At 59.7% G+C, this 25,788-nt stretch overlaps 1 protein-coding gene across 4 annotated transcripts in view; it reads left to right on the plus strand.

Annotated features, from left to right (window-relative positions):
* EPHB2 (EPH receptor B2) overlaps positions 1-25,788 on the plus strand; it is a 259,421-nt gene that overhangs the window by 153,541 nt on the left and 80,092 nt on the right. For all 4 annotated transcript variants that reach the window (XM_075906632.1, XM_075906630.1, XM_075906628.1 and 1 more), the window contains exons 4-5: positions 11,983-12,138; positions 14,581-14,916. In XM_075906632.1, coding sequence (XP_075762747.1) covers positions 11,983-12,138; positions 14,581-14,916 — 492 coding nt within the window. The remainder of the gene's footprint in view (positions 1-11,982; positions 12,139-14,580; positions 14,917-25,788) is intronic.

The following is a 25,788-nucleotide window of genomic DNA, read 5'->3' on the forward strand; positions in this document are numbered from 1 at the left end:
GGGGCCTTGTGAGCTCCGCAGAGCGGGGGCTGGGCTCGCGAGGGGGCTCACAGCCCAGGGTTCAGGTTTGGAGCCATGAGAGGGACACGGGCACTGCGGTCAAAGGAATTGGAGGGGTTCTGAGTGGTCCCCCCAGCCTGCCATGCCCAGTAATACTAAGTCCATTTCCGCGTTGCTCTGCACTGGGGAGATGCCAGCACTGCAGACTGCCCTGGCCACTGGAGGGGGAGGGCAGATGGGGCCTGCTCGGGCTCTGCTGGCGCTCATGCCTGCCGCTGTGTTATGTCCCCATTGCACCTGTGGAGAGGGCCCGGGTTTCACAGAGCAATCCGAGCCCAGCCTGTGACGCCAGGCAGGAGCTAAAAGGCACGTGCTGCTAGCCACGGACGTCTGAAATGGATAGACCTGAGACAGAGCCTCGAACGTCTGGAATCAGGACCCATGGCAGCCACCTCAGCCCTCCTATGGACTGGTTCCAGCAGATTACGGGCGCCTGGCAGCTGCTACCCCGCGCCAGGCCCCACTAATCCCCAGCTTGCGTCACAGGGCCAAGTAGGGGAGCCGGGGCATGCCTGGAACAGGTAGGACTTGGGGAGGAGCAGAAGCAGCGCGGGACCCGCGAGGGGGTTGTCCCGGGCCCCAGGCCACCTAAGGACAGCCCGGTCTGGAATGTGTTTGGGAAAATAAACAGGGTGCCTGTGTAGGAACGTCCTGACCAGAAAGGTTCCAGAGGCAGTGACTGAGTCTGCGAGGGCCAGCTTTGTAGGGGAGGCCTGTCCTTACAGCCAGAGCATGCAACGGGGGGCAGCCAGACGGGCTTCTCTTCCTGGCTGTCACACACCGGCACTGGGCAAGTCCTGTGCCCCTAGTGGCCCCTGTTCCTCTCCCCACAATACTGGCAGAGAAACGCCTGCCTGGTGGGCAGGTCTGCTGGTCTTGGTTAGCCAGGCTTTGAGAGCCTGGGATGAAAGGTGCTGTGGACGTGCCAGGTATTGTGATTGTTAAGAGCTGGTGAAATGCTGCCAGGGCCTGAGTGAAACCCCGTTGGGATGGTAGGTGTGAACTCACTCTTCAGTTAACATAACTGTGAGCCCAGGATGGGGAGCCTGTCTGTGTCAGGGGCCCTTGCACCCAGAAAATCAGTTAGGGGTCACACACAAGCATAGGGTTGCCAGATACTGTCACAAAAAATCCCAAACAGGCAGGAAAAAAAAAGAGGTCACTGTGCCTTTAAATTACAGTGCCCCTCACTCTCCCCACCCTCACAGGTGACGCTGGCCATCCATCCGAGGAAAACAGAAAATACCAGACATGTTACACGTCCGGTATTCTCGGTTTTTTTTTTACTGGATGGAAGGCCAAAATACCGAACTGTCTGGGCGAAAACCAGACACCTGGCAACTCTCCCCAAGCAAGCAAGACCTCACTCAACTCCCTTGCTCCCAAGCAAAAACTAAACTAAACTACAAAAGACCCCACACCTCACTGACTCCACTTACTCCCAACAAGCAAACAAATAAAACCTCAAACCTCCCTTGGCTCACCTGCTCCAAAACACGAACCCCGAACTCTCGCTCAGCTCACCGTGGGCCCTGGGCGGTTTGAATTTGTGGGGCTTCCTCGGCTGTGGGGCGGGGCCAAGTGTGAGGAAGGGGTCTGCAAGCTGAGGCAGGCGCGGGGCTGGGGGAGGGGGTCCAGGTGGAGGCCAAGGGGGTTGTAGTGCAAGGGGCTCAGGATAAGAGGTTGGGCTGGCAGTGCAGGGTCTGGGAGGTATTTAGGGTGCCGGAGGCGCCTCAGGGCTGGGGCAGGCGATTGGGGTGAGGGTGCTGACCTGGAGCAGCTCCCTTTGGTGGGGGAGAAGCAGGTGGCTCAGTATGGGCCGTGCTGCCTCAGCCACTCCCGTTGTGCGGGATCCCAGGCCAGAGGGAGCTGTGGGGGCAGAGCTGGCAGGAGGGGGCAGCAAGGGGGCGGAGTGTCCCCCTGCACTCTTGGCTGCAGCTCAGCAAGGGGATGGCAGCACACGAAGCCCTCCCCACGGGCCCCCCAGCCAGTAGAACTGGCTTTCGCTCCTGCAGCTAAGGGGGCTTCGCAGAAAGAGCCGGGCTTGTGGCAGCCTGGAGATGGTTTTGTGGGGTGCCCTGCGCCTGGGGCCTAGGTGTGCAGCCCCAGAAGCCCCTGTCTGAACGAAGCCCAGTGTGCCAGTGCTCATGCTGCAGCCCCACTCCAGGGCCCCAAGGTTTGGGGTGTCTGACCCACAGCACAGAGACTTGCTGCGAACTGGATCACGTGAGGGAGGGGCTGGATGTGGCCCGCGGGCTGGCGGTCTCCCCTTCCCCGCTGTCAGCGTGAGGAACCTGCCCGGGAGCTTTCGGTCGACGCTGTTTTGGGCAGCAGTGTGCGTAGGCCGGACATGACACTGAACCTGCGTGGCCCTGAGAGAAGCTGGAGGAAGAGCATATGGGACAGAGCTGAGAAATTGCTCCTCTTGTTCTTGGAGACACAGGACTATGTGCAGTCGTTACGAATAAACAAGACGGCAGCTTCAGTTTCTGCTTCCAAGCGGAACGTCCTGGGGCCCTGAACATTGTCCAGTCAGAAGAGATCAGAGCAGCAAAGACGCCTGAATGGGGGCAGCCCGTTAGCAGTCCAGATGGGAGAAGTCCGCTAGCTCCATAGTCTCCTTCAGTTCATCTCCTTTAACCTGATTTCCTCTCAGCACGTCCAGGCGGGGTGGCTGGCAGGGACATGTCCCGGCAGGGGATTCCTGGCATTGCTTCCGCACAAGGTAATGCTGCAGGCTGGTAATTAACAACTTCTGAGCTTGCTCACGGGTGGGGGCAGGCAGCTGGAGGGACGGGGTTGTCCGAGCGGGAGCTCAGCCTGTCACAGGAAGGGTTTAGCGGCTTGAGAGAAGGGCGAGCACCAGGGCCCCAGCTCAGGCATGTGAACTTCATGAGAAGCACATGTGTGCACACGCTAAGATTCCCCAGCGCTCCCAGTTGCACCAGCCCCTGTGCCCGCTAGTTCCACAGGACTCGTCCAGTCGGTCCCCTCAGCACAATGGGACAGCACTCCCTGCTGCCGGCTCCAGGGCGTTATTACTGGGAGATGCACCGGTGCTGACAGAGGCAGGATATTCCTGAGAGACGCTCCCCAGGGGTTCGCTGCGTGCCACAGGCGTCTGCACATAGAGAACCTGGAGCGAACTGCCGGTAGGGGAAATCCTGCCACAAGGGGGTTAATGGCAGAACTCCCCCTGAGTTGCGCAGAACCCGGATTTCACGCTAGGTGCAAATGCAGAGACACGGCAGTGGGGGAGGGACCCTGGACCCTGGTGGGCAAGTGTAGACTTTCAGGAGGCCCAAACATTGCTGTCCCATGGCACCCGCAGTCCCTGGTACGGCTGGATTGTGTCTGGGCATAAAGCAGGAATTTCATTGGGCACTTGAGATGGACTCAGGGCTTCCCCAACACCCAGTGCCATGGGATCACGCAGATCTGGGCCTGGACTGGGTAGCAAGGGCCCATCTTTGCACAGATTCCCACAGTGAGGTTCAGCAAGGACAGGTGCAGAGTCTGGCCCTTGGGTCAGAAGACCCCCAAGCATAGTTACAGGCTGGGGACCAACTGGCCAAGTAGCAGTTCTGCAGAAAAGGCCCTGGGGATGACAGTGGATGTGAGTCAACAGTGTGAGTCAGACCAATAGAGCAGGACACAGACAATCCAGGAAGCTTTTGGAGAATGTTGGGGATAACTTCCTGGTACAAGTGCTGAAGGAACCAGCCAGGGGCCATGCTCAGCTTGACCTGCTGCTCACAAACAGGGAGGAACTAGGAGGGGAAGTAGAGGTGGGTGGCAACGTGGGAAGCAGTGATCAAGAGATGGTCGATTTCAGGATCCTGACCAAAGGAAGAAAGGAGAGCAGCAAAATTCACACCCTGCAAGCTTTGACTCTGGCTATGTCTACACTACAGCATTTTTTTCGGAAAAGCAACAGTTTTTCCAAAAAAACGTCACTTATGTCCACACTGCAATCGCATTCTTTCAAGGAAAAAAAGCGTGAAACAACAAAGGGGGGTTTCTGACATTGGTAAGCCTCTTTCTAGAAGGAAGAAGCCTTTTCCCAAAAGATCTCTTATGGAAGAAGGCATGCATGGATGAGAGACGAGGGAGTTCTTTCGAAAGAAGAGGAAACAGGAAAAAGCACCGGTGCCCTGGTGGTCACTCTGTCTATAGTAATCACAGCTGACATGCGAGAGAGCGTCCAGTCAGTGTGGATGCTCTCTTTTGGAAGAAGGTTATTTTGGAGTGCCCCAAGGATCGGTTCTCGGACCAGTTTTATTCAACATCTTCATTGAGGGGATGGATTGCACCCTCAGCAAGTTTGCGGATGACACTAAGCTGGGGGGAGAGGTAGATACGCTAGAGGGCAGGAATAGGGTCCAGAGTGACCTGGACAGATTAGAGGATTAGGCTAAAAGGACAAGGGTAGAGTCCTGCACCTGGGACAGGAGAATCCCAAGCATTGTGACAGGCTGGGGACTGAATGGCTAGATAGCAGCTCGGCAGGAAAGAGCCTGGGTATTACAGTGGATGAGAAGCTGGAGATGAGTCAACAGGGGGCCCTTGTAGCCAAGAAGGCGAATGGCATATTAGGTGCATTAGGAGGAGCATTGCCAGCAGATCTGGAGAAGTGATTATTCCCCTTTATTCAGCACTGGTGAAACCACATCTGGAGTATTGCGTCCAATTCTGGGCCCCCCCACTACAGAAGGGATGTGGATGCATTGGAGAGGGTCCAGTGAAGGACAAGCAAAATGATTTGGGGGCTGGAGCATATGACCTATAAGGAGAGGCTGAGGGAGTTGGGTTTGTTTAGTCTGCAGAAGAGAAGAGTGAGGGGGGATTTGAGAGTAGCCTTCAACTACCTCAGGAGGGGTGGGATCTCCATCCCTAGGGGTGTTTAAGTCCCGACTGGACCAAGCCCTGGCTGGGAGGGTTGAGTTGGGTTGGTCCTGCCTTGGGCAGGGGGCTGGACTTGATGGCTCCTGAGGGCTCTACAGCCCTGAGATTCTGTGATGCCTCTGAGCCAAGCATGGATGTCTGGACGGCGAAAGGGCGCATGAACCCGACTGCAGGACTCCGCCTGCCACTGCTGGTCTGGCTTCCTCGGGCCTGAATGGGGATGCTGACAAAGCCAGCAGTTCAGGCAGACTGTCAGGGACATGGCCACAGCTAATGATGGAAGTTGAACTGCAAAGCTCTTGGTGCAAGGGTGCCTCTGGACAGTGCTGCTCCTAATGTCACCCGCCCTGTGCTGCAAAGGCAGCGTGGAGTGGGAGATCCCGTCAGAGACCCCTTCCCTGCTCCCAGCCCTCCAAGGGGAGAGGGATCACTTACGTACGGAAAGGGGAGGCTTGGCTGGGAAGAACGGTGCAAAGGCATCAGCGTATTGCTGGCTGTGGGAACGCTGGGCTTCCTGAAGTCTTTGCCAAGGCCCCTCCCTGGGATGGAGAGCTCTGCTCCACCTGCAGCTGTTGGTGAAAGAGAATCAAGACATTTGACAGTGCAAAGGGTAAGAGGGGGATAATCTGGAGGCCTGGGCCAGGGCTGCAAGGCACCTGGCTGGAAAGCTGCGTTGGGTTCCAGCCATGCCGCACAGCGGAGTGGGGGCGGGGGGATGGCTGACTAGGGTCTGGAAAAGGTTCCATGGGAAGAGAAGGCCTGGACTGCTCCAGGGAGGTGGTAGAGACTAAGGCAATGTCTGGTCTCGAGAAGGGTCCTCCGGAATTCCCATTCTCCCTGTCTTAAACCACAGGAACGAGGGAGATCCGATGAAATGGGAAGGTGGCGAATTCAGAGCTAGTCCTGGGGAAAGCTTTCCGCACTGCACAGTTGCCACATGGAACTCATTGCCACCAGACGGCACTGAGGCCTAGAGGTTAGCAGAATTAGACACTTGTGCAGATGATTGTGTGCGCCAACAATAACCACAGGTTTTGGAAGGTGAGCCACCCTCTCCATGAGCCCTCTCCCGTATGAAGGGAAGTAGAATTTGCCCCTCAGAGTGACGGGAGACTGGACCAAGCTCTGATCCATCCTGGCCATTCCTACCAGTTTAGATGCAGGAGACGAGCAGCCCGTGGCTGGGGTACGGACGCAGGGGACGGGCAGCCCGTGGCTGGGGTACGGACGCAGGGGACGGGCAGCCCGTGGCTGGGGTACGGACGCAGGGGACGGGCAGCCCGTGGCTGGGGTACGGACGCAGGGGACGGGCAGCCCGTGGCTGGGGTACGGACGCAGGGGACGGGCAGCCCGTGGCTGGGGTACGGACGCAGGGGACGGGCAGCCCGTGGCTGGGGTACGGACGCAGGGGACGGGCAGCCCGTGGCTGGGGTACGGATGCAGGGGACGGGCAGCCCGTGGCTGGGGTACGGACGCAGGGGACGGGCAGCCCGTGGCTGGGGTACGGACGCAGGGGACGGGCAGCCCGTGGCTGGGGTACGGACGCAGGGGACGGGCAGCCCGTGGCTGGGGTGCGGACCCAGGGGACGGGCAGCCCGTGGCTGGGGTGCGGACGCAGGGGACGGGCAGCCCGTGGGTGGGGTACGGACGCAGGGGACGGGCAGCCCGTGGGTGGGGTACGGACGCAGGGGACGGGCAGCCCGTGGGTGGGGTGCGGACGCAGGGGACGGGCAGCCCGTGGGTGGGGTACGGACGCAGGGGACGGGCAGCCCGTGGCTGGGGTACGGACGCAGGGGACGGGCAGCCCGTGGCTGGGGTGCAGACCCAGGGGACGGGCAGCCCGTGGCTGGGGTGCAGACCCAGGGGACGGGCAGCCCGTGGCTGGGGTACGGACGCAGGGGACGGGCAGCCCGTGGCTGGGGTACGGACGCAGGGGACGGGCAGCCCGTGGCTGGGGTACGGACGCAGGGGACGGGGAGCCCGTGGCTGGGGTACGGACGCAGGGGACGGGCAGCCCGTGGCTGGGGTACGGACGCAGGGGACGGGCAGCCCGTGGCTGGGGTACGGACGCAGGGGACGGGCAGCCCGTGGCTGGGGTACGGACGCAGGGGACGGGCAGCCCGTGGGTGGGGTACGGACGCAGGGGACGGGCAGCCCGTGGGTGGGGTGCGGACGCAGGGGACGGGCAGCCCGTGGGTGGGGTGCGGACGCAGGGGACGGGCAGCCCGTGGCTGGGGTACGGACGCAGGGGACGGGCAGCCCGTGGCTGGGGTGCGGACCCAGGGGACGGGCAGCCCGTGGCTGGGGTACGGACGCAGGGGACGGGCAGCCCGTGGCTGGGGTACGGACGCAGGGGACGGGCAGCCCGTGGCTGGGGTGCGGACGCAGGGGACGGGCAGCCCGTGGCTGGGGTGCGGACCCAGGGGACGGGCAGCCCGTGGCTGGGGTGCGGACCCAGGGGACGGGCAGCCCGTGGCTGGGGTACGGACGCAGGGGACGGGCAGCCCGTGGGTGGGGTATGGACGCAGGGGACGGGCAGCCCGTGGCTGGGGTACGGACGCAGGGGACGGGCAGCCCGTGGCTGGGGTACGGACGCAGGGGACGGGCAGCCCGTGGGTGAGGTGCGGACGCAGGGGACGGGCAGCCCGTGGCTGGGGTACGGACGCAGGGGACGGGCAGCCCGTGGCTGGGGTACGGACGCAGGGGACGGGCAGCCCGGTGCTGGGGTACGGACGCAGGGGACGGGCAGCCCGTGGCTGGGGTACGGACGCAGGGGACGGGCAGCCCATGGGTGGGGTACGGACGCAGGGGACGGGCAGCCCGTGGCTGGGGTACGGACGCAGGGGACGGGCAGCCCGTGGCTGGGGTACGGACGCAGGGGACGGGCAGCCCGTGGCTGGGGTACGGACGCAGGGGACGGGCAGCCCGTGGCTGGGGTGCGGACGCAGGGGACGGGCAGCCCGTGGCTGGGGTGCGGACGCAGGGGACGGGCAGCCCGTGGCTGGGGTGCGGACGCAGGGGACGGGCAGCCCGTGGCTGGGGTGCGGACGCAGGGGACGGGCAGCCCGTGGCTGGGGTGCGGACGCAGGGGACGGGCAGCCCGTGGCTGGGGTACGGACGCAGGGGACGGGCAGCCCGTGGCTGGGGTACGGACGCAGGGGACGGGCAGCCCGTGGGTGGGGTACGGACGCAGGGGACGGGCAGCCCGTGGGTGGGGTGCAGACCCAGGGGACGGGCAGCCCGTGGCTGGGGTACGGACGCAGGGGACGGGCAGCCCGTGGCTGGGGTACGGACGCAGGGGACGGGCAGCCCGTGGCTGGGGTGCAGACCCAGGGGACGGGCAGCCCGTGGCTGGGGTGCAGACCCAGGGGACGGGCAGCCCGTGGCTGGGGTACGGACGCAGGGGACGGGCAGCCCGTGGCTGGGGTACGGACGCAGGGGACGGGCAGCCCGTGGCTGGGGTACGGATGCAGGGGACGGGCAGCCCGTGGCTGGGGTGCGGACGCAGGGGACGGGCAGCCCGTGGGTGGGGTACGGACGCAGGGGACGGGCAGCCCGTGGGTGGGGTGCGGACGCAGGGGACAGGCAGCCCGTGGGTGGGGTACGGACGCAGGGGACGGGCAGCCCGTGGGTGGGGTGCGGACGCAGGGGACAGGCAGCCCGTGGGTGGGGTGCGGACGTATAGTTATTTATTGTGCTTTAGAATGTTGGAAGCCGTCTGGAATAGTTTACCTGGGCAGGCGAGGTACAAATGTTTGAATTTAGTCAGTAAACGTGGCTGCTGCCGGGCGCATGCTCCTCTCTCGCGCTGCCAGCCGGCCTGCCCTGACGGCAGCCTTGGCAGGAGATGCCCCTGTGGGGTAGGAGCTAGTGGAGCTCTCGGTGCTTCAGCCACTTGTTCTTTGATCCCTGCCTGGTGCCTTGGGCCCCCTTTTCCCTGCCGAAACCCGCCCTGGTGTGGTTTCTTGCAGGCACGGCCTCTGCCCCACGTGGGGGCCTGGAACAGCCAGTCTCCATCCTGCACGCGTGGCTGCAGGTCTCCCTCTCGCCTCTCCCGTGGCCAGGCCCAGGGGCGGTGTGGGCAGGCCAGGTTGCTTTTGCATTGCACTTTGCAACCATCAGCCTTTCTGAGTGCCGGGCACGTGGCAGAGATGGGCAAAGTGCGGCAGGGAGCGATAGGGACTTGTCCACGGTCACACCAGGAGGGGGGGGTCTAGCCTGGGAGGAGAATCCAAGGTAGCCCAAGGCAGCGAAGCTCTTTGGAGCCTTGGCTGCCCCTCTCGAGGAGTCCGGGACAGGGCAGAGACAGAACATGTTGCGGCAGAAAGGTGAGGGCTGTTCACAGGTCACTGCTCTGCTGCCTCTGGCTCACCTGTCCCTTGCTTCAATGATCGCAGTGGCGCTGGGGGTTCCTCACCAGTCCTTCCCTGCTAGCTGGGCTGCCCGCCAGGCGCTCCTCCCCTATGCACCAGGGCACGCTGGAGTGGGAGAGTCACTGCAGCTGGGCACGTGCCCTTTGCCTTCTGCACAGAGCCAGAGCCACCTCTAGGGATGCTTTAATGGCCAGCTCTCAGAGCAGGACCACATCTCAGTGGGCCTACGTCTCCTCTGGACACCGCCCTTAGTCCCCATCTGCAGGGAAGAGGCCTGGCTCTTGGGATGCCTTCGATCCCACGATCACACCTTTCTCACAGTCTGGAGCATCTCAGCCCCTTGCAGCCAGCAGGCTCTGATCCTCCGTGCCACGGAGAGCGACTCAGCCCCGTACAGCCAGCAGGCACTGATCCTCCGTGCCACGGAGAGCGACTCAGCCCCGTGCAGCCAGCAGGCTCTGATCCTCCGTGCCACGGAGAGCGTCTCAGCCCTGTGCAGCCAGCAGGCTCTGATCCTCCGTGCCACAGAGAGCGACTCAGCCCCGTGCAGCCAGCAGGCTCTGATCCTCCGTGCCACAGAGAGCGACTCAGCCCCGTGCAGCCAGCAGGCTCTGATTCTCCGTGCCACGGAGAGCGACTCAGCCCCGTACAGCCAGCAGGCACTGATCCTCCGTGCCACGAAGAGCGTCTCAGCCCTGTGCAGCCAGCAGGCTCTGATCCTCCGTGCCACGGAGAGCGTCTCAGCCCTGTGCAGCCAGCAGGCTCTGATCCTCCGTGCCACAGAGAGCGACTCAGCCCCGTGCAGCCAGCAGGCTCTGATCCTCCGTGCCACGGAGAGCGTCTCAGCCCCGTGCAGCCAGCAGGCTCTGATCCTCCGTGCCATGGAGAGCGATTCAGCCCCTTGCAGCCAGCAGGCTCTGATCCTCCGTGCCACGGAGAGCGACTCAGCCCCGTACAGCCAGCAGGCACTGATCCTCCGTGCCACGGAGAGCGTCTCAGCCCTGTGCAGCCAGCAGGCTCTGATCCTCCGTGCCACGGAGAGCGTCTCAGCCCTGTGCAGCCAGCAGGCTCTGATCCTCCGTGCCACGGAGAGCGACTCAGCCCCGGGCAGCCAGCAGGCTCTGATCCTCCGTGCCACGGAGAGCGTCTCAGCCCTGTGCAGCCAGCAGGCTCTGATCCTCCGTGCCATGGAGAGCGATTCAGCCCCGTGCAGCCAGCAGGCTCTGATTCTCCGTGCCACGGAGAGCGACTCAGCCCCGTGCAGCCAGCAGGCTCTGATTCTCCGTGCCACGGAGAGCGTCTCAGCCCGGTGCAGCCAGCAGGCACTGATCCTCCGTGCCACGGAGAGCGTCTCAGCCCTGTGCAGCCAGCAGGCTCTGATCCTCCGTGCCCCATAGCTCCGGGGTGGGTGTGCAAGTGAGGGTGGGTCAGCAGTGGAGCTGCCCTATGGGGCTGGGGCACATGGAAGTGTCAGACGCGTGGGGAGAAGGGGCTGTGAAACAGAGACAGTTGGGAAAGAGGGTCATCTTCTTTGGAAAACCAACTTTGTGTCCAAAAAATGAAAACTGAGCATATTGGGTTGGAGCTGCTTAGCCCCAGGTGGTTTTGGGGGCTGGTTTGAGGAAAACAGAAACTCTTCACAAAATGGTAGAAAAAAAAGTTTTGATTGAAATCTCTGAGCAGTCCCAGCCTGTAACCTCCTTCTCGGGGTATTTTCCCGGGCCCTTCTGGTGTTCACAGTTCTTTCTGATCAAGAGAAATGGGAAATGCATTTGTTGTACTTCACTACCCAGAGAACCCGCCCCCCCCTTGCTGCACGACAGGTTCCCAGCACAAAAGCAGTAACAGAGGGGCCACAACAGTCACACGGGGGAGCCAGATGCCGGGGTGCAGAGATCTGCCTGGGGTGTTTGGTTGGCTCAGACACTTTCTCTGTTTCCTTCACAGCTACTATTAGCACACCCTGGTCCTCAGCTTCCAGCCCCTGAGAGCCAGCCGCCATTGCAGCACTGCTCACTGGGCGCGGCAGACCTGCAGCTAGCCTGTCCCCACCCTAGGGCAGCTCCGGGTGCTGCAGGGGGAGAACTCTTACCTCGGGCTCTGCAGGTTCAGGTCGCAGCTGTGACATCCAGGCATCAGCAATGTCAGAACGGGTGCAAGCGGGGAGGTGGAATCATGGTGTCAGCTCCTGTGCTGGCAAGCTGTGTTACCCCTAAGCACGAGGGCTCCTGGCCGCCCAGCTGGTTGGCAGAGCGCCCAGCGCTGGCAGCCTGGGTTTCTGTTGGTGGTGCACATCTGCACGTGCCTTGGTGCACACAACAACATTTATCCCACACATGGATGGAAACAATCAGAGGGCACATTGCTGGCAAGTAACTGGGAGCCTGGCCTGTGATCGTAGGTAGGGACTCCCCTCTGGCTTGCAGACACATTGGCTCCATGCTCTGACAGACCAGCCAGGCTTGGTTCCAGCTGCTGCTCTCCCGCTGGTACGTGTGAAACAGTCGGCTTTGGGCTTTGGACCCTGCCATCCCAGAACCAACCCAGGCAGCCCCTCCCGGCCCAGGCCCCCACCTCAGTGCCCTGCCCTAGAGTGGGGAGGGGGCTTTCCTCTCACCAAGTGTTGTTCTCACTTCTTTTCCAGGCTGCCCATCGGGGACGTTCAAGGCCAGCCAAGGGGATGAAGGGTGCGCTCACTGCCCAATTAACAGCCGGACCACGTCAGAAGGGGCCACCAACTGTGTGTGCCGAAATGGCTACTACCGGGCAGACTCCGACCCCCTGGACATGCCCTGCACCAGTAAGTGCTCCGCTGGCCGGGCAGGGAGGGGCAGCGGGAAAAGGCCCTTCCAGACCCTGAAACAGGGCCGAAGCTAATTCCAAGGGCCTGTCGCTGTCTAACCGCGTCCCCGGCTGGAGCGGCTGCACGGGAATGCGTTGGTGCAGTCCGGGGCTGTCTGGGAAGACAGGCCAGTGGCCTAGGTGGGCAGTGCACACGCACACCCACCCCCCTCACGCCGGGAGCTCTCGAGCAGAGGGCGCTGGCTGGAGTCATTGTTAGTCCGAAGGTTGAGAGGGTTCGAATCATAGAAGATTCGAGCTGGAAGAGACCTCAGGAGGCCTCTAGCCAATCCCTCTGCTCAAAGCAGGACCAACCCCAACTCAGTCGTCCCAGCCATAACTTTGTCAGGCTGGACCTTAAAAATCTCTGAAAGGATGGAGATTCCACCCCGTCCCATCCCAGTGCTTCACCCCCTCCTAGGGAAATAGTTTTCCTAATATCCAACCTGGACCTCTCCCACTGTAACTTGAGCCCATTGCTCCTTGTTCTGCCACCTGTCACCACTGAGACCAGGCTCTCTCCAGCCTCTCTGGAACCCCCTTCAGGGAGTTGAAGGCTGCTCTCAAATCCCCCCTCACTCTTCTCTCTTCTGCGGACTAACCAAGCCCAAATCCCTCAGCCTCTCCTCATAGGTCATGTGCTCCAGCCCCCTCAGCATTTTGGTCGCCCTCCGCTGGACTCCCTCCAGTTTGTCCTCACCCTTTGGGTAGTGCTGGGTCTCTTAAATGAACAAGAAGAACCTCAGTCCAGCAAATCTCACCCACCTGGGAGTGAGCATGTGTGGTAAGGGGCCGTTCCAGGCTGTCTGATTTCACAGGGGCATCCGCGCTGCTCTCACCCAGGCAGTAAGTGGCAGAGCAGGGAACAGAACCCAGCGTTCAGTGCTCTGCTCTAACCACTGCACTGTCCTGCCAATTAGCAGCCCTGCGCAAGACTGCAGAGGACCAGCTAACTCAGGGGTGGTTTGGATTCTGGTCTGGAGCAGCACAAGCTCCGTGTGAATTGTGCTAATGGGTTTCTTCAGGGCCTGCTTCTGGATTTTCCCAGTTCCCCTGGTTGTGTTCGGATCCGGCACAGTCCTGCCCTGCTCGCACTTCCTCCCTCCGCACTTGGGAGTGGTAAATAAAAAGCAGGAAGGACGGGAGCATGGCATGGGCCCGGTGCCAGCTAATGTCCCTTCCAGGTCGCGGGGCTAGCGCCCCACCAGCCCAGAGCTGCTTTTCACCCGCAGCCTTCCTCTCGTAGGCTCCGTCTACACGGCATCATTTTTGCGGAAGAGGAAATGCAAATGAAGCGCTCATTAGCATTTCTCATGCTCTCATTTGCATATTTCTCATGCAAGAAGCCGCGTGTGTAGACAGCCTCTGGGAATTAGCTCTTCAGCCCAGGAGCGCCCCCTCTTGGCCCGCGTCTCGCCCACTGTTACCTGGTTTTGGCTTTGCCACCTTATATTAGAACCCACATCCCTCCCAGGCTATGTCTAGACTGCAGGCAGATCTTTCGAAAGAGAAATCTGCTTTTTCGAAAGAGAGCACCCAGCGAGTCTGGATGCTCTCTTTCGAAGACGGCCTCTTTACATTGAAGAACGCCTTCTTTCGAAAGAGGAACTTTCGAAAGAAGGCGTTCTTCCTCGTGAAATGAGGTTTACCGCCATCGAAAGAAAAGCCGCGTTCTTTCGAAATAATTTTGAAAGAACGCAGCTTGAGTCTGGACGCAGGGGAAGTTTTTTCGGGAAAAGGCTACTTTTCCCGAAAAAACCCCTGAGTCTGGACACGGCCCCAGATGGAACACCCTCCCCTCCAGGTACTTCCCTGCTGCAGGGCCCCCACACTCTGGGGTCCTCCCCCTCAGGGAACCCCCAGCCCCCTCAGCCCACCTTGTCTCAGTGACCCACTGCCAGTCGCTATCTAGCCCCTGCCTCGGGCAAACTGCAGCCTGGAATGGCCACTCCTCACTGGCAGGGGGTGTGGACCAGCTGCCTCCCGCTGCCCTCATACTCCCAGGCCTTGTTCAGGCCCTGCAGCCTGGGAGCTTGCGTGGCCAGAGCCCCGCAGCCCTGCTCCAGCTCCTCTGGCAGCCAGGTCCCTCCTGCTCCCCCGCTGGAGCTGGAGTGAATGACTTTCTACTCCTCTAGGAGCCCTTATTTATACAGCCCCAGCTGGGCCCAAATTGCCTGCATCTGCCCCAGATGCCCAGCCCAAGGGGGTAGGGCTGGCAGTCCATGCATGTTCCTGAGGCAGCCTGCCGAGGGTCGGGCAGGCCAGTTCAGGGGAAACAACCAGCCATGGCAGGTACCAGCATTCCCTTCCCCATCGCACTCTCGGCACCTCCCCTGTGTGGATGAGCATGTGTGTGCTCTGCCCCATTGACTCTCACTGTCTCTCTTCCCCCTCCCCTCAGCCATCCCATCTGCCCCCCAGGCCGTGATCTCCAGCGTGAATGAGACGTCACTGATGCTGGAGTGGACCCCGCCGCGGGACTCTGGGGGCCGCGAGGACCTGGTCTACAACATCATCTGCAAGAGCTGTGGTTCGGGGCGCGGGGCGTGCACCCGCTGCGGGGACAATGTGCAGTTCTCCCCACGCCAGCTGGGCCTGACGGAGCCTCGCATCTACATCAGTGACCTGCTGGCCCACACCCAGTACACCTTTGAGATCCAGGCCGTGAACGGGGTCACCGACCAGAGCCCCTTCTCTCCGCAGTTCGCCTCGGTCAATATCACCACCAACCAAGCTGGTAAGGAGTTGCACTCCATGCTGCTGAGCCAGCCTCGGGGAGGGACTAGAGTCAGGAGCCCTGGCTCCCTGGTCCCACCTGAGGCATGGGCCGGGACCTGGGGATGCCAGCCGTTTCCCAGGGCACCGGGAGAGCAGCGCTCGTCCTAGCAGAGGCTGTGTGTGTTGTCCAGTGCCCGCCTGTCCTTGCTGTGCATGGGCTCTGAGCTCAGTGGCTGGGCTGGAGAGCTGGCAGTGCTCGCCTCGCAGAAGTGCTGCCAATGAGCCGGTGGGCAGCGCTACGGCAGAGGGGCTGCGGGGGAGCGTGGGTCGGTCTCCATCTTGGGCATTGGTCAGCGTTCAATCCCACAGTGTCGCCTCAGACTCCACCTCCCTCCCTCCAGCGCAGCCCTCCGCGCTGCACCTGTACCACCTGCCACCGTCGCAGGGCACGCCATGGCCTCGGCACAGCCCCTGGGATTCTCTCCTCAGCCCCAGGCTACTGGCTCCGTTGCCAGGGCGTCCCAGGCTCCCTCGGTGGCCTCAGCTTCCCGTGGGCAACCAACGGAACTCATTCCAACAGCCGCCCCACAGGTGGGGGAATCGGTGGGTGACCAGCAACCCTCCACTGAAGAGGGAGTCAGGCCAAGCTTCCTCTTCTTTGTCTGTAGGCGAAGGGGGAGTGCCACCAGACGGTGGGAGGCCTCCTAAAGAGAGTGGCAAGCAGAGGAGGTGCAGGAGACCTCAGACTCCTTTTTCGGTATCCTGGGACAGGTGGTACCCACCAGGGCACCTCTGCACAGGCCAGTAGCCAGGATAGCCAAAGGCCTCTGGCAGACCCCCTCAGCTATCCCACCCGTAGCAAAACAGGCTGAGCAGAAGTACTTTGTTCCTGCTAAGGACCGTGAGTACTTATATACTGATCTGCTCCCTAATTCCTTGATTGTAGAATCTGGAGCCAGTCCTCCTGCACTCCCAGGAATAAAGACTTGAAACTCCTGGACTTAAATGGATGTAAACTTTATTCCTCAGCACCTTTCAGCGCAGGGCGTAGAACCCCCAGGCCCTCTTTGTACGCCATGAGGCTCATACATGGCAGGCTATGGCCAAATTTGAGCCCCCCCCTTCCAGAAGGCCTCAAGGCCCTGACAAAGGAGGGCTCTTCCATGGCCATTGGCAGCTCTGCAGCTCGCTCCATGGCATTGGCCATCTTGCTGCAGCTGGCTGCTTGGCTCCTGCTCGGGCCTTTCCCCAGAAGTGCAGAGTTCCATCCAAGACCTCCCCTTTGTCACAGGTGCACTGTTTGCAGAACAACCAGACACCAAATGACACAGGCTTACGAAATCCCCCCCTGTTGTAAAGGCCTTGGGCCCGTACGTTCCTGGGATGGAGAGAAAGAAGTTCAAACCTCTGCCCTGCTACTGGCCAAGTGCACCAAGTGCACACTGGACTCCTTGCTTCCTCCGTTCGTTTTCCTCCAGAGTCCGCTCTTTCCTCCCAGCCCGGGGAGATATCACTTCGGACCATTGAGCCTTCGCCACAGGTCAGCATGGCGACGCCCTCCAGCTCTCCTCCACCTTCCCTCCCCTCTTCGGGGACCCTTCTCATGAGCACCACTTCCAGCAGCTGACTCACTTGCTCCAGGTGGCAGCAGTGGAAAGGGTCCTGCCCGGACTCGAGATCCAGGGTCTCTCCTCATGCTAGTTTTTCATTCCCAAAGCTAAAGGGGGCCTGTTCTCCATACTGGACATGAGTGACCTAAACAAGTACTTGGTCCACCTCAAGTTCCGCATGTTTTTCCCAGCCTCCGTTTTCCCCGACCTGGATCTTGGGCACTGGTGCCGCCCTCGACCTCGCAGACACGTATTTTCATATTGCCATCTTCCAGGGTCACAGACACTTCCTGCAGTTCGAGGTGAATTGCTGAACCACTAGCAATTCCCTGTCCTGCCCTTCAGCCTGCCAACAGCCCCCAGGATCTTTACCAGGTGTATGTGGCTCATAGTGGCGTATCTGAGGCGCCAAGGCTTGCACACGAGTGCATCTGGACAACTGGCTCATGAAGGGTCCAGCACCGTGCAGTGCTCCCACCGGACATGTGCCACCACCTCTGTCATTATTAGTGGCCATCCAAAGGGTCGAGCCCATTGGCACCGTGTGGGACTCCACCAAGGCCAGGGCGCTGCTTCCTCATGAGAAGTGTGAAGCCCTCTCGGCCCTCACACAGCAGCTTGTTCACACACCCATGACCCGACATGAGTGTGTCTGTGGATTCCTGGGCACGTGGCAGCACGCATGCAAGATGAGACCCCTCCAGCTGTGGCTAGCGTCCGTGTGTGCACTGGAAAGCTTGGTGGCAGTTCCAGATAACTTCCTGCAAACCCTTCAGTGGTGGGTTGTGAGAGAATTCGTTACATCTGGGATTCCCTTTCACCAGCAACTGCACTTGAGGGAACTCGTGGCCAACACCTCCTGCCACTTGGGTACCCCACAGACTCAAGGGCTATGTCCAGACTGCCTCCTCTTGCACAGTCAAAGTGTGGAATATCACCACACCTCATTTGCATAATTAAATAGGCTCCGTTTTTGCGCAAAACCCCCCTCTTGCGTAAGAGCCGTTCGTCTTGAAAAAAAGAGGTAGAACAGCTCTTGCGCAAGAGGGTTTTTTTGTGCAAAAATGGAGCCTCATTAATTATGCAATTGAGGCACAGTGATATTCCACGCTTTGCCTCATTTGCATATTTTTTTGCACAAGAGGGGGCAGGCTAGACATAGCCAAGGAGCATGGTGCACTGGAGAGATGACCCTCCACATAAATGTCAAAGAGCTCGGAGTGTCAGAAACGCATTCGTAGTATTTCTTCCTCACCTCTGCGGCAAGGTGGTCAAGGTTAGGATACCGACAGTACGGCCACCATGTACTACATCAGGAGGTGCTCGATCCCCAGAGCTCTGCAAAGAAGTGATGTGCCTGTAGGAATTCTGCGCTCTCCATGGCATCTTGTTGGAGGCACGTCACCTTCCCAGGGTGCGGAACACGGTCACGGACCGTCTCAGCAGAGAATTGTCTTCTCTTGCCTCCTCTCTCTTCCACGGGTGGCGTTCTCCCCAGTGGGCCTCTTTGTGAGGAGAGAAAACATGAAATGCAGCAAAGCCAGCTCCATGCTGGGCGCCCTTCTGTTCCTGTGGTCGGAGGCCTCCAAGGGCATCATTTTGGGCGCTTGTGCGGGGAGCAGCTGTGTGCTCCGGGACGGGACTGGCTGTCCATCCCGTTCCCCGGATTCTCAGGGAGTGAGGGGAAAGTGCCTGCGTTCTGCACATGCCTCAGACCTGGCTGGGAAGGTGACACACCTCCAACAAGATGCTGCCTCCCCTCCCCTCCCCTCCCCTCCCCGCTCCCCCCGAAGTAGCACCCTTGCTTCCCTCCGTTTCCCCTCGTTAGCAAAGTCCTACAGAAAATCAAATGGGCAGGGTGACTGTGATTCTTATTGCACCAGCCCTGGGTCGGCATCTTTATGAGCCTGCTGCCCCCTGCCCTTCGCCTGGACCTCTTGTCCCAAGACCACAAGCACCTGCTCCGCTGGCCACTGCACCTTCCGCGTGGTTCCTCAGTAGCTGAACCTCCAGGAGCAGGCCTGTTTGGATGCAGTTCAGAGGGCGCTCCTTGAAAGTAAAAGCCCCACAGAATGCTCAACTTACACAGCCACGTTTCTCAGCACGGGCACAACAAAGACACATCAGCAGGTCTGAGTCTTCCCTTCAGGAAATTCTTGACTATCTTCTGTACCTGAAGCAGCAGGGCTCAGCCCTAGCCTCAATCAGAGTCTTCCTAGACACCATATCCATGTGTCATGCGCCAAGGCAAGGTCTTTCTGGCTTTTCCCACAGCATGTAGCTGCTGGCAGCCAGATTTGAACTTGGAACCTCTGCAGCTTTAGTGTAGGAGCCTCTACAGCTTGTGCTATAAAGCCAGCTGGCTCACTCGTTCCCACAAGCCCAAGTTCCCCCTCCTGCAGTGGGACATGGCTCCCGGGACTGCTGTTCAGGCCTTTCGCCACATGTCCTCGCTCACTGCTTTGCTTTAAGAGGCCTTCCTGGTGGCAGTTACTTCGGCTCGAAGGGTGTCGGAGCGCCAGGCATGAACCTCCGAGACTCCGTCCACCCGTCTCTTGGAGGATAAGGTTCATCTCCAGCCTCATCCCGCCTTCCTTCCTAAGGTAGTCTCAGCCTTCCCTCTGGGCCGGCACATCTCTCTACCCAGCTTCTCCCCAAGCCCCATGCAAACAAGGAGGAAAGGCATCTCCCTGCTCTGGGTGGCAGCAGGGCACTGGTGCTCTGCTTAGAAAGAACGAGGCCCTTCTGCAAGTGCACCCGCTGAGTGTGAGCATCCCAAAGGCTCTGCAAGTGGGCACCTTTTATATCTGCACGCGCTCTGAGTGCTAGGGCCCATTGAGCTAGGGCTCACGCCTCTTTGCAGGCTTTTCTCACTCCTCTCCCGCGCCAGGACGTCTGCTGAGCAGCAAGGCGGTCGCCAGGCAGCGAGCTAGGGATGGCGCCGCGTTGGGCAGGGCTGCAGTGCAGTCTGCATGCCCTAAACTCCTGCCGCCTCCACAGATGCTGCCTGGAGTCACCTGCACTGAGCGGCCGTGAGCCAGCTCTCAGAAGGAAAGACGTGTCCCTGGCCTGTAACGGGCGTTCCTCGAGACGTCCATTCAGCCTGCTGCCTGCCTCCTGTCGGAGCTTTCAGCATGAAGGAATGGAAGAGGGAGGGCCCGGGAGCACCCAGGCTAGCGTGGCACACGCGCTATGCAGGGGGCCCTGCAGGTGCTGCTGAGGGAAACTCTTCCGGCATGGGTGCATGTGGCAAGCACCCCCACGCTGCATGGACTCGAGCAGCACCCCTTGTGCAAACAGGGAACTGTCTTTTCTGCACTCAGCGGCTCTCAGAGGTCAGTGTCCCGGGGCAGTGCCCCCGAACAGGAAGCACCGTTCCACGGCCAGTTCCGTGCTGCTTCCGCGCGCCAGTCTAGGCGTCTGCAGGGTCTCAGAGCAGCCGGGAGTGAAAAGGGGGGACGGTCTGGGTCTGTAGGACTGTGGCTTGTGCTCAGAACTTGACTGGCAGGCATCGGGTCAGTGTGTGTCCACAGGTCTTTGTGTGCGTGCCGGAGGGCGTGGCTGCACTGAGAGCGAGGGCCGGTCTGTGCAGGAGAGTGCGAGGGGTCTCTGTGCGGGACTGGGGCGTGGGGGGCGATGAGTCTATTTCTCTTCCAGTTAGGAGAGCTCTCCGAGGGGCTCCCCCATCCGTAAGCTGGTTAGAGCTCTGATTTCACACCTTGCAATAAGCGACGGCATCGCTACGTTCACACCCCAGCTGTGAACATTTCCACCTTTGCAGAACAAACAGTGGAGGTGGCTGAAATGGCGACTTGAGGGGTTTTAGCTGCCTCCTTTCAGAGCCTTAGCTACTCCCCTTGTGCGTCCCTTGTTTGACACTCTCCTATTACCGGGGCTCACACTTCTCAGCCTGTGCGATGCCTCTCTTAATGCAGCCATTCATTAGCGCTAAACAGTAACTGCCTGCTCGCTAATTCCTCTGTAATTAGAGGCTCTGAATTCTTTTGCTTACACTCAGCCCAGTCTGGCAGCCTTGATGTGCCTCATTAGCGGTTGGTAACAGAAGCTGCAGATACAAAGATACAACAGGGAGCTGGAAGGGGGGAGCCAGGAGAAAGGGGGGTCCGTGAGACAGAGAGAGGAAGGCTGGGGGAGGGGAGAGGTTGGCTCAAGGGCAGCAATGGATACGAGAAAGCCAGGCCTCCGGCCTCCCCGGGTTGAATGGCTGAGGGCTCGGCACATCTGCCTCTGCCAGTGTCCGCCTGGCGCTTGTTCTCAGCCGGGATGGATGGTGACAGGGAGGCTGAACATGCGACTGGGACGCTGGGCAGGGCCTTCCCAGGGCAGCTGCCTGCTCTCTCAGACTTGCCTCAGCAGCCGCTTCTGTCCGTGCCCCCAGCTGCAGGCCCAGGGACAAGGAAGGGTGCAGCTGAGAGGGTGGGGCTGGGGGGCGGATTGTTTCTCGGGCCTGACTCTGCTTGTCACCTAGACGTGGGGCCGTCCCTGACACCCCTGCTGTGCTAATCTCGGCGGCGGAGCAGTGGGGCACAGCGCTCAGACAGCAGCCAAGGGGCAGACCAAACCATGAGACTCCTGTGGCGTGACTGGCGCAAGCAGGCAGCTCGATGTCTGGCTGGCAGCCCGTGTCAAGTGGAGAGCCCCGAGGGTCGGTTGTGGAATGACCTGGAGGAGGGGATGGATTGCACAGGTTTGCAGATGACACGAGGCTGGGGGGAGCTGGAGGGCAGGGGTCGGGTCCAGAGTGACTGGACAGATTGGAGGTTTGGGCCAAAAGAAATCTGATGAGGTTCAACAAGGACAAAATAAAATGAGGTTTGACAAGGACAAGGGCAGAGTCCTGCCCTTGGGACAGAAGAATCCCAAGGCTGGGGAGCAAATGGCCAAGCAGCAGTTCTGCAGAAAAGGGGATTACTGTAGACGAGAATATTAGCATTCCTGCACTGGAGATTAAGAAAAACGATTTCCCTGGGAGGGTGGGGATGCGCTGGGCTGGGTTCCCTAGGGCGGGGGCGGAATCTCCATCCCTGAGGGTTTAAAGTCCTGGCTTTTGAAAGCCCTGGCCGGGTTGATTTCGTTGGGATTGGTCCTGCCTTGGGCAGGGGCTGGACTTGATGCCTCCTGAGGTCTCTGCCAGCTCTAGGATTCTGTGATTCTATGAGAAGCTGGATATGTCAGCAGGGTGCCCTGTAGCCAAGAAGGGAAACGGCGTATTAAGGTGCGTTAGGAGGAGCGTTGCCAGCAGATCCAGAGGTGTCATTATTCCCCTTTATTTGGCTCTGGGGAGGCCACATCTGGAGTATTGTGTCTAGTTCTTGCCCCCCCCCCCCATTACAGGAAGGATGTGGACACATTGGAGAGGGTCCAGCGGAGGCAACCACAATGATTCGGGGGCTGGAGCACATGACCTGCGAGGAGAGGCTGAGGGGTTTGGGCTTGTTTAGGCTGCAGAAGCGAAGAGTGAGGGGGGATTTGAGAGCAGCCTTCAGCTCCCTGAAGGGGGTTCCAGAGAGGCTGGAGAGAGGCTGGTCTCAGTGGTGACAGGTGGCAGAACAAGGAGCAATGGGCTCAAGTTTAGGGGAGATTTAGGCTCATTGGTTAATCCTGTCAACTCTGTCCCCTCCCTTTGGTGCCTCTGTATCAGGAGGTGGGGAGGACGCAGGGGCCGGCGTCCATGAAGAGTTGGCTTTAAGCTGGCTCCCCACAAGTATCAGATCCACCTGCCCACACATCCCAGCCTCCCCACCCCCACCCCCATCTCTGATAGAGGGTCAGCAGCATGGAGGTCTCTGGGGGGCAGGTGGGAGCTGAGACACGCAGGGAGCCAGCTTCTAAACTGGCTCTTCAGGCATGCCAGCTCCCCGAACCCACCTGCCCCCCCAATTGCTGCCCCCTCCTGAGGCAGTGGGTGGGGGGCAGGCAGGCAGGAGGAAAAGAGGCAAGACTATTTTAGGGCACTTTCTCTAGCCCCCTCCCCATGTGCACAGTCCTCAAGAAGCCTGCTTAGTAATGGATGCAGCTGCTGAGATGCTCGACCTGCCTCAGTCCTCGAGCAAGACGACTGAACCCTACCCCCATCGCCTGAATGCCAATCTCTGACTAGGAACGGCTGGATCTCACTGTCCTGCTCCCATTACCAATTGCCGATCGCCACCAGACTTTTGACCTGGGCAGGTATAGTTTGCCCCAAAACTGGAAGATGCCTGTGCGGGAATTCTTTTAAAGTGGGTTGATCCTGAAGTTTCTGGTCTCTGTCAGTGGGATTAGAACAGATGCGATTCTATCTAAGGGCTTGGCTATAGACGCTGGATCGTATGGTGTGTTCTGGATGGGAGCTGGAGGCATGTAGGTAACTGTAGGAGTCAGTGGGTTTTCTGTAGAGAGTGGTGTCTGTCCTTGACAGATAGAGGGCTTGAAACCACTGGCCTGGACCCCACGACATTGGAGATCCTCTGTCTGCTGCAGCTTTCATCCGCCTTCACAGCTGCTGTCACATTACACAACGGTTTCACCTCCATTTTGCTGGTCTACTCTGTCTGCTCTGCCAGATCACAGTGGCTACGTCTACACTGGCATGATTTTCCAGAAATGCTTTTAACGGAAAAGTTTTCCGTTAAAAGCATTTTTGGAAAAGAGCGTCTAGATTGGCACGGACGCTCTGTGGAAAGCGTCTGTGGTCAATCTAGACGCGCTTTTGCACAAAAAAGCCCCGATTGCCATTTTTGCGATCGGGGCTTTTTTGCGCAAAACAAATCTGAGCTGTCTACACTGGCCCTTTTGCACAAAAGTTTTGCGCAAAAGGGACTTTTGCCCGAACGGGAGCAGCATAGTATTTCCGCAAGAAGCACTGATTTCTTACAGTAGGAAGTCCGTGTTCTTGCGGAAATTCAAGCGGCCAGTGTAGACAGCTGGCAAGTTTTTCTGGAAAAGCGGCTGATTTTCCAGAAAAACTGGCCAGTCTAGACACAGCCAGTTTGTCTGGAGCCTCACCCTGGACCAATCTGCCGTAGGTGACCCTAAGGGGGCACATGACTCCAGGCTGTGGCGCTCTTGGGGTCAACGGAACACTCTAGCCTTTCCACCACCACAAGGTGATGATCCATGGAGCGGAGCCTTAACTAATAGCTACCTTGCTTTTAGCTCATGCAGTAGAGGCTCCTGCACTGAGCTCCACAGGTCCCAGGTTCAGTCCCAGGGCCAGTACCATAAACACACACATTCCTGAGATGTTCTAGGCACAGGCTACTCATACAAACACATGTCCCAAGAGTGGTACGTTTAGTAGTGTTGGGGGGGACTGGAATGGGCTGCGTGAGTGTCCTGAGCCTGGTACTTCTCAGGAGTGTGTGTGTGTGTGTGTGTGTGCAGTGCAGGCCGGCAGCCTGTTCTTGACAGATTCCCTCTGTCTCTTAGGGTACGTCTAGACTACATGGCTCTGTTGACGGAGCCATGTAGATTTGTTGTTTTGGAAAAGGGAAATGAAGCCGCGATTTAAATGATCGCGGCTTCATTTACATTTACATGGCTGCCGCGCTGAGCCGACAAACAGCTGATCAGCTGTTTGTCGGCTCTCGCGCTAGTCTGGACGCTCCCCTGCTGACATCAAAGCCCTTTGTCGGCAGCCCCGGTAAACCTCATCCCACGAGGAATAACGGGGCTGCCGACAAAGGGCTTTGATGTCGGCAGGGGAGCGTCCAGACTAGCGCGCCGATCAGCTGTTTGTCGGCTCAGCGCGGCAGCCATGTAAATGTAAATGAAGCCGCGATCATTTAAATCGCGGCTTCATTTCCTTTTGCCTACAACCCTCATCTACATGCCTCTGCCGACAGAGGCATGTAGTCTAGACACAGCCTAACTGACTTTCTTTATATTACACAGCTTGACCACTACCTCCCCTCAGGCCCCAGGCTCTTTCTACTCCATTAGCGAATGGCTGCTCCTGCTGTCACTTTGCTGCCTGCCTGCAGGGGCGTCCCTAGACTAGCTGCTAGCAACTGGCGCACTAGGCAAACCATGCAATCAACGCCCCCACCTCCAGACCCCTCAGTGATATTGTGCCATCATTTCGTGTCCCATTTAACTTGGCGCCCATGGCGACTGGCTAGTTCGCCTGTATGGACGGGCCACCCCTTCAGTTCTTCTTCGAGTGGTTGCTCATGTCCATTCGAATGAGGTGCACACCCGCCGTGTGCACGGCTTCCCGGAGCATTTTTCCCCCAGCGGTACCCATCGGGCCGGCAGGTCACCCCCTGGAGTGGCGCCGCTACAGCAGAGCATAAGTACCCGTCGGCCCTCCCCCTCCTCAGTTCCTTCTTCCGAGGGCCGTTGGAGCTTGCTGCCTTGTGCAAATTCCCAGCTGTGGTTGGGGAGCGCACCTGCTCACACACAGGACGCAGGGGCTGTGGGACCCCAGGAGAGGTTGCTTCATGTAAATGTGTGGGAGCTGAGAGCGGTCAGGAGGGCCGGCAAGTTTTTCCTGACCATGCTCTCGGGGAAGCTAGTCTCGGTGCTGCTGGACAACATGGCTGCGGTGTTTTATAGAAACAAGCAGGGAGGTGCCCATTCGTCCTGGCTGTGCAGGGAGGCCACCCTCCTGTGGGAGTTTTGCATAGCACACAACATCCGCTTACAAGCGGCCTACGTGCCGGGATGCGTAAAATACACTGGCAGACTCACTGAGCAGATCCTTCAGAGTCCACGAGTGGTGTCCCAACTCTTCCATCAGTGGGGCTGTCCCCAGGTGGGTCTGTTCGCCACCGAGGGGAACAGGAAATGCTCTCAGTACTTCTCCTTCCTGGGCTTGGGTGTGGGCTTGAAGGGAGACGCCCTGACCTCGCCATGGCCTCGGGGGACGCTTTATGCGTTCCCCCCATTTCCCCTGGTCCCCAAGGTGCTCACCAGGATCAGGCTGTCCAGGTCACGAGTAATTCTGGTAGCCCCAGACTGGCCCAGGCAATTCTGGTGTCCCATTGGCAGGAACTGGTGAGGGCCAGGTCATTTCGCCTGCCACCGACCCAGGACCTGGTCACGCAGGCCAGGGAAGGGGGCGTCCTGTACCGTCCAGATGTCCAGTCCCTCCATCTGACAGCTTGGCGTGTCCATGACTGGAAGCCCCGAGAGGGTGAGCTGGGGTTATTGGCAGGAGAGTCTCCTGAGCAGTAGGGAACCAACTACCCAGTTGTCCTACGCGGCTAAGTGGAGACGGTTCTCGGTCTGGGCCTCGGAGAGGGGGATTTGCCTTCGCAGGACCCTGTTCCGATGGT

This window comes from Pelodiscus sinensis, chromosome 23 (assembly GCF_049634645.1).
Source record: "Pelodiscus sinensis isolate JC-2024 chromosome 23, ASM4963464v1, whole genome shotgun sequence".
Lineage (NCBI taxonomy): Eukaryota > Metazoa > Chordata > Testudines > Trionychidae > Pelodiscus > Pelodiscus sinensis.